The 8467-nt window shown below is 46.0% G+C and overlaps 1 protein-coding gene across 1 annotated transcript; it reads left to right on the forward strand.

The window, feature by feature from the left end:
- Window positions 1-2010: 2010 nt before the first annotated feature.
- STBD1 (starch binding domain 1) lies at window positions 2011-3891 on the forward strand. Its single transcript, XM_075750886.1, has 2 exons — window positions 2011-2376; window positions 2628-3891. The coding sequence occupies exons 1-2, from the start codon at window positions 2076-2078 to the stop codon at window positions 3428-3430; spliced, it is 1104 nt and encodes a 367-aa protein (XP_075607001.1). The 5' UTR covers window positions 2011-2075; the 3' UTR covers window positions 3431-3891.
- Window positions 3892-8467: the final 4576 nt, after the last annotated feature.

The following is an 8467-nucleotide window of genomic DNA, read 5'->3' on the forward strand; positions in this document are numbered from 1 at the left end:
AAGATTTCTGTAATAGTCACTTCTATGCTGTGTTAGTTTGGTGTCTCTTCCTTCCTAAGCTGTTTTATCAAATATATTTAAGAAAAGAAATACTGGGGTTAGCAGTGCTGAACACTACCTCTTCATCTGTGCTGAAGGCTGGCAGAAGGATATTCTTTTAGTGTAATGATACAATAATTAATGATTTTTGTCCGCTCTGCTTCAGGGAGATGACTAGGAATTTTAAATTGCAGTACACACATAATATCTGAAGAACAGCAGTATGCAGGTACCCTAACTGATAATCCCAGCTGAGCAAGGTGGTGTACAAATGCAGAGCATGGGACTGTCTCTGTTTCGAAGAATAGAAAAAAGGAACCTAAAAGTAAACTGCGAAAACATCATCTACTATGCAAAGAGTTTCAGCAGTTGACACAACTCATTACAGTCAAGCATCTGTTTTAAGTAGCACGGTTAAGCTGCACCCTGAAGCATCAACAGCGGTAAAAGAGAGTGCACCCAAAACCACATTCATTGAGAAAGTACCCAGGCAGGTCCTAGCTTCTCAATTCTTTTCTTTCTCTGTATTATTGAACAGAAGATCTGAGCAGTGCACATTTAGCACATGCCCGAACGCATCCTGCACATCAAAGTACCAAAATAGATATTTGGACTTAAGCACAGGCTCAGCACTTTGTCGGAGGAGGGCTTCAGAGAAGGTGTCTCAGCTACTTGTGGTAAGCAAAGAAAGGAAAAATATTTAGATCATGAATTCTGTGTATTCACACAGGCCATATACCATATCAGCCAGGGAACTTCACCGCGAAGACTGCACACTTGTGCTTCTATAAATTCGAATGACATTTACTGTCCTGTTAAGCTGAGATAGCGCTGCTCTAAATGACAGTGAAAGATTAAGAAGTTCACACGCTGGAAATAGACTTATTGGGACATCCACTTAGCCACTCTCTTTTCTAATGAGATAGAGGATAAAATCTCATCAGTGGGATTTAGAAATCAAGTAATGACAACACCTTTGTTCAGATAAAGAGAATGGATTTTAAAAAGACAGCAGTCAAAACTGAATGGAACTGCCTCCCCTAACTCCTTCTCTGATGTTAATCTTTGGTGTTAATAGTCTGCACTGATAAACGCTTTTACAGTTTGTCACTCCAGAATTAGCAAATCAAAACAAAGTCCTAAGTTGCATTTACTACATTTCTTGGGTTCCTAGTAAGATTTATTTGTGTAACTTTTTAATTTCGAAATAAAACTTGACAGCATCACTTCAAGATGAAAATGGGGTACTAAAGTGAAGGCAAAATAGAATAAACATCAAATATCCGCTGCACTAATGGACTCTGAAGTCCTGGTAGTCCAAAAAAGCTTCCTGAGCGTAATACGGAAGACAGGAGAGCAGGACAGCGTTAAGAAATCCAATTGCAGTCATTAGAGTATGATGCAGAAGTTACAAAATTAGTAGGGAATTCATCTCACTTCTCAGGGATGCCAGAGAAAGCCTGGATTTTCATCAGTTCAGCCGTTAAAAGTACAAGCAAATCTGTCAGCCTCAGCACACCCCTCCCTGTTAGAGCACGTAAGCTCACCAGTGCTGCTAGAATTCAACTTCATAAACCTCTGCAATTGCTACAGCTCCAAAGCTTTCCTTCATGCAAAAACAGGAAAGAAACTCAAGCATTCAGTCCTCAACGTTTGCATGTCATCTCCCTTCACTTTTGCATTATCTGTGGATTAAAACACTTGCAGCGTCGCTACCTTATGCAGGGTGCCTAGCTATAGAGACAAAATGAGGAAAGAGAAGGGAAAAAAGGGGAGGGATGACAGAAAAGGCGGGGGAGAGGCGGGGAGAGAAAGCAGCCTTTCAACTTTTTCCCACCTAACTTGTGCCTTTTTCACCCTGACCTGCCTTCTGCCCCCCTTCAGCCGCCACCGCCCGCCCCAGGGGCGGCCCGACGGCCCCGCCAGGCGCCGAGGGGAGCCTGCTCCCGCCCCGGGGGCGGCTCCTCCCCAGGGACGGAGCCCGGCTTAAAGCGGCGCCGGGACGGCGGCGGCGGCCCCGCTGCCAGCGCCCGGCCATGGCCCGTGACCGCGGCCCGCCCGTGTTACGGCAGCCCGCCGCCGTGCCGCGCTTCCCCGCCGGTGCCGCCGCCCTCCCCGCCGAGGCCCGCGGCTGGGGCTGGCTGGGAGCGGGGCTGTGGCCGGCGCTGGTGGTGGGGCTGCTGGCCGCCCTGGTCGCCTGGCTGTGGTACGGCGCCGGTGACGGGCGAGGCGAGGAGGGCGGCGAGGCGGCGGCGGCGGCCGGAGCGGCCCAGCTGCGGGGCGGCGGCGAGGAGTCCCCGCAGGCGAGGGGCGAGGCGGCGGCGGCGGCGGGCGCAGGTACCGGGCGGGGGTGCTGCGGGGAGCGCTGCTGCGGGGAGCGCTGCTGCGGGGAGCGCTGCTGCGGGGAGCGCTGCTGGGGGGAGCGCTGCTGCGGGGAGCGCTGCTGCGGGGAGCGCTGCTGGGGGGAGCCGATGGTTCTCGCTGTGTCTCGGTCTGCCCAAGCCTGCTAGCGAGGACGTGGGTTTGCCGCTGCTAAGCTTAACTGCGTTGCTTAAACCATTCCTGTTTTAATCAAATGTCACTTTTAGAGGCTCGTCTGGCAAGCGGTGAGCAAGTGCTGCTGGAGGCCAAGGCTGCTGCCCTGTCCAGCTCTCGGAAGCCAGGAGAGGATCTGCCAGCTGCACCAAGGGAAGAGCTTAACCATGTTCCAAGTAGTGGAGTTCCCGGTGAACCTCTGGAGACGGAGCAACTGCTCCTCAAGCAGGGTGCCACCAACGCCAGCGAGCATCCAGCTGATACGGATGGCAGCCAGGCCGGCGAATTGAGACCCCAGATGGGACAGGCAAGTCATGGATGGTGTGTGATGAACTCGGCAGGAGCCTCCAATGATGCTGGTAAGGACAGAAGTGAAGAGCAGCCAGCTCAGCCAGCTGAGAGTAGGGACTTTGACCATGAAGAGTGGGAAGTTCTTTCTGAGCACCTGGCTTGGGGGGAGGATGGCAGCGTGGAAGACTCTGATGGCAAGGAATGGGAACAAGGAGACTGCCCTGATGGGGACTTGAAAGCAAAGAGAGTTGCAGCTGTGCCCCCGATGTTTCAAAATATTCACGTGACTTTCCGCGTACACTACATCACACGCTCTGATGCTCAGCTGATTGGTGTTACTGGTGACCACGAGTGTCTTGGCCAGTGGCACAGCTATGTTCCCCTCAAGTACGACAAGGATGGCTTCTGGTCTGAATCCGTTGTTATGCCAGTAGACACCAAAGTAGAGTGGAAATTTATCTTGGTGGAGAACGGGAAGGTCAGACGTTGGGAAGAATGCGGTAATAGGACCCTAGTGACTGAACATGAAGATCAAATTGTTCATCAGTGGTGGGGATACCATTAATGGGATTCTGGAAGCTGCTTATCAAATGGCAAACCTGCTTAGATTAATCAGAGCCCCTAAACTTTACCCCTTCTTCAGCAGGAGACCTCAAGTGCAGAGCTCTCTAAATCCCCTATCAAACCTTGTTAAACCGCGTGATCTCTGCCGTCCCCTTTAGGAAATCTTTTGGCAACCTGAAAAATAAACTTCAAACGCGTTCTGAAGGTGTGCAAGGTAGGCCATGAAGGCACGAGCAGCATTCCAAGCAGCTGTTTGTCCGGGTGTATCTGGACCCTGGACTTGAGTTTGTGTTGCTTTGAGTGGGGCTATGGGATGCATCTTTGTACCGACTGCTTAGGGCTTTTGAAGCATACTAGGAAGTGTGGGTACCTACACTGTAGTAGGAACTTAAGTGTTTTAACTTATGTAATGTATTAAGTAAGCAATAAACGCTTTCAGACTGACAGTCCTTTCAAACTTGACCAGTGAATTGACTCTTAATAACTCTGCTAAAAGTGAGTTACTTGACCCGAAATCTTAGTGCTAAAGATTTACTGGCAAGTGACTGGCACTCTTTGGAGTAAAAAAGGTTTAACCCCCAAGTACTTCATTCTCCCTACTCTCCAGAAAGCACCTCAGCTCAAATGGCGGCTTGGCAGGTAGGTCCCTTTTAGTCAGACCATCCTGCTGAGGGGAGAGCAAAGGTCAGAAAGGACTGTCTGGGCTTAATGAGTTACTTTGTCAGGGTGGGAGCAGGCTTTAAAAATACCGGGACTGCTGTGATGGCGAGGGAATAGGATTCTTCCTGAAACAAGAGTTAGGTGGCATATTCTGCCTACCTAGGAACTACATTACAGTATTATTAGCAACTCCTTAGCTTAAACTTGGATTTTTTTTTTTCAAGACTAGGCTTTTCAACACAGACCTATGGTAAGTTGTGGCCTTCTAGTAAGCCAGACAATGTAGAATACATCCAGCTTCAGTTAGTATTTTTTGTATGCCAGAAGCAGAAAGCTGCTCTGCTGGCCTGCTTTTTTGTATTTTTGGTTACAAATACGTGATGCCACTTTAACAAGCTCTTCTTTTCATAATGAGGAACCTAGCTTGCAAATAATGCTTCCCTAAAGTGAACTTTGAAGTGCATAGTTTTGCAGGAGTTCTGAAGTGCATAAATTAGCACTTTGGTTTGGAACATTTACTTAAAAAGCACACTGCTGATCTAATTGTCTCTCATAATTCTTTCCTGCTTTGCATGGTGAGTATGTGAAATAGAATGGATTTTGGTGATACACTGGAGTATCGGCTTCAGGGGCTTACTTCCTGCTTCTAATGGTTTAATGGACAACCAGCTGGTTGCTGAGTTCCACACAGAGCTGCTGTGAAGAACAAGTGTCTGAAATGTTGTTACTGGGACTTCAGTACCAGTACTTTGATGAAGCAAATCCATCGAGAGTGGGCTGGGCTGTCTGCTCCTGCAGCCATAGCCAGGGAACAGCTCAAGAAAACCTTAGAGGGGGGCGGAGTTGAGGGGAGGGTCAACAGGGAGAGAGACCAAGGCAAAAGGAAAAATTGCTGAGTTTTTTGTGTTCTCATGTACAACAAGCCCCTCCCCGCTGTTGCTACATGACAGAGCAACCTGTTCTGTGGGTCAGTTAGTTCTGCAGGTACTAGCTTTGCTATTTGTTGTCTCAAGCAACCTAAAGATTCAAGCGGATAAGTTTCATATCCTTCAAGAGACCTTTTAGAGAAGAGAACAAGGTAGGAAATGTGGGTGGGAGCTAAACTCAAGACGGACTGTAAGCTTTTTGCTTGTCCAGGATGAAAAGTACGCCTGTAACTACTACGGCAGGTCTGGCAGGAATGTGCTATCATTTCTGGGAACCGAGTCAAAAGGGAGAGGATGGAGCTGACAGCAGGTGGTTGATGCTGCTTCAGTGGTCTTAAACACATGTGTGTGTGCACACACTAGTCCTCAACTCTCTCAAAAGGGAACTAATGGGGGACTTAAGTTACTACATGAACTTCAAAGGAAAATAGGACATTGTTAGCATGCCCTGGGTTGAAAAATAAATATTAATGTGAGGCTCACTTCATGTTAGGGGCCACTGCTTCACTGTAACAAATATTTCTACTGTTTAATTATGCCTATGCTTACTGTGTATGAACAGAAAGCTCTAAAGTTCTGTCCACGTGCACCCCCACTGAGTACACAAAACATTTTCTGGGTTTCAGCCAGTAACTTAGAGCTTAAACTGAGTAGGTAAAATTCTGCTGAACTAATGGCTTGGTACCTTAACTGCATTTATTTCGCACTTAGCTTTTCTAACAATACATTTAAATGAACAATATACCTAATATACAGAGGTACAGTTGAAACAAAAGTTGATCTTCAGAAATTACTGAAGTCAAAGCAAAACATGTTATTTCAAGCTGTTTAAAATTCTTCTCCCCCATTAATGCAAGCTCCTTAAATAGTGAGATACTGTCAACTTAAAAAGCACTTGTCCAACAGCCACTGCCATTTGAGTGTATTTATACATACATTGGAGGCTTGTCTGAGAAGATTAACTGTGGTATTAGATTAAGATACTCACTAGAAAGCCACTTAACCTACACTAGAATAGATTCTCTAATGCAATGATGAACATGTTTCAAACAGACTAACCCTCAGAAGTCTCTCAAATTAAGGACAATTTTTTTTTAATTACATACCCTGCACTTTGATTCCCACAGACAATGCACATAGTCCTCAAGATTGCATCATCTTCTACAAAGACCTGCACTGCACTTTTACTGTAACCTCTAAATTATTATGCCATTCACATCACTGCTTGCCCAGCAGGGCCTATGCTATGTAAATTAAATGTCATTTGTATGGTGAAAAAAAAAGAGGTCTGCATTTCAGTATTATAGGAGGAGCTGATAAATATTTTCTCCAAGTTTACAGAGGTGATTTCTCATTATTGAACAATCTATTCACTCGAGTGTGAAAGTAAATTTAAACAAAGTTGCCTTAATGCATAAAAATTGTTATGCTAGAATGGGCTGGTACCTGTCTAATGCAATGTCCTGGCTGCGAGACTAGGGAAGCTGCATGTGAAAAAACAAGTTCTTGTTGACATTCCTATGTGGATGTAACAGCCTAGCAGCCAAGGGCTCAGGATATCGAAAAGCAAATAATAAACTGTCTCACTCACAGCTTAGCAAAGCCAGAAAGACTGCAACCAAAGACTGCATTTTAAGGTCACCCGCTCATACTGCTGACAACAAACTTCTGACAAATTATAGACAATTTGATTACTTTTAGGTGAAATGCAATCTACTCCTACTTGTGAAGTAGTTTGATGTACAAATGCTAAATGCTGCACCTGGATGGTAAGCCGAGCAGAATGCTTGAGGCTGGAATGGGCACTGGGCATAAACCAGTTTAAAGTCACGTACAGAGACTTACATTGCAACTTGTGTGCTTCCTATTCGCTTTGCAGGTGCCTTTGCAGAAAACTTACGCCCACCCCATTCTGGGAGTTAAACTTACTGTTTGGAGTCTCTCCAAATGATCCATTCAAAAACATTAGACTGGCATTAGTTTTTCTCTCTAGGGGGTTGGCTGCCGTCTGTGGTGTCCTGTTGTGGTCGAGATTTGCCTAACTCCTCCTGTCATCCACCTGTATGATATGGAATAACAAAGCGCTATTTGTGCTGCAAAGTCCAGGACATTTATAGCTGCTCTTGGGCCCACGAGCCTATGACCCTTCTGCCTCCCCCCGCCGATTCTTTTCCTTCTGCTGGTGGCAGGCAGGAAGCCCAGACCTGTTCCCAAATCGGCTGGATTCCAGCACAAGGATGTTAAGCTGCGTTTTTACTTGACAGATCTCCCTTCTCTCTGGCTATTTGTAACTCTCCACCTGCTCCCTTCCGTTCTCACAGGGCTGCAGTCTTTGAAAACTCCTTCTAGCATGGCTCTTTGAACACAACTGAAAGTCCACTTTTCATTGACCTTTTCCAACCTGCTGGGCTAGGGGGTGAATGCATGCTCTCATTCTCTATGCCCTTTTCTTACAAAAACTCTGGTAGATCTGCCAAATATGTATAACAAGTCCAAACTATGATACATCTAAAATGATCCTTTCATTTTCAGTGCAACCGATTCCTAGGAGAGGGGAGATGCCTTTATTAACATTTTTGACTAAGCTTGCAACACTGTTGCAAAAAATGACAGAATCAGTGGAAAAAAATTATTAGGAAATACAGAAAATTACCTGAATTAAATAAAAATACTGTTGTTGACAATAAGCCAGGACAGCTTAGGAACACCTCAGTGATCTCTTCATCCCACACAAGAACCTCACACTAAAAAAACCTCAGACATTTTATCTGTTCTGAATACAGTTCTCTAGCTTTGACGTCAACAGAACCAAGCTTGTATCTGCACGGCTTGAAACTGGTTTTGCTGAGCCGTAGCTACAAATCATTTGGTTTAGACAAAATCACCAGGTAGGCCCCTTGAATTCAAGCATGACGTTCCATGCTGCCACAAATCCGAGGCAGTAATTGCTTTTCAGAAAGCAGATAACGAGGAAAAACACTAATGCTAGTGAAGCTGCCCCCCTGGCAACTCCTGCTGACCCTGGGGATGATCCACTTTTCTGTGCTTGGGTACCAATTTATTGCAGAGGGGCATCTTGCCCCTTGTCTTGTTACTACCGTTTATAGCTACCAGACCAGCAGCTTCCACGACCAACTTCTCGGGCAGCCTTGCTAGACTCTGAAGGGGCAGCACTATTAACCTGCTCTTCACAAACAGGCCCCAGACAAAAATCAAATGGCAAATTCTGGGAAAGTACTCCATTTGGGATGAGTACAAAGTTCTTCCTCCCCTTTTTCACAACAACCATCTTCCCTGAGATACTGTCAAACACCAATGAGGCTTTAAACATCAATTTGATACTTTAGCGATCTTGTTCATCTTACTACTTTGGTATTGTTTTTAGCATTGGATAGTCTTAACTCTTTAAAGTGCACTAAGTCATTTGCCCACTGCTGCAAAATCCTCAAATG

This window comes from Balearica regulorum, chromosome 4 (assembly GCF_011004875.1).
Source record: "Balearica regulorum gibbericeps isolate bBalReg1 chromosome 4, bBalReg1.pri, whole genome shotgun sequence".
Lineage (NCBI taxonomy): Eukaryota > Metazoa > Chordata > Aves > Gruiformes > Gruidae > Balearica > Balearica regulorum.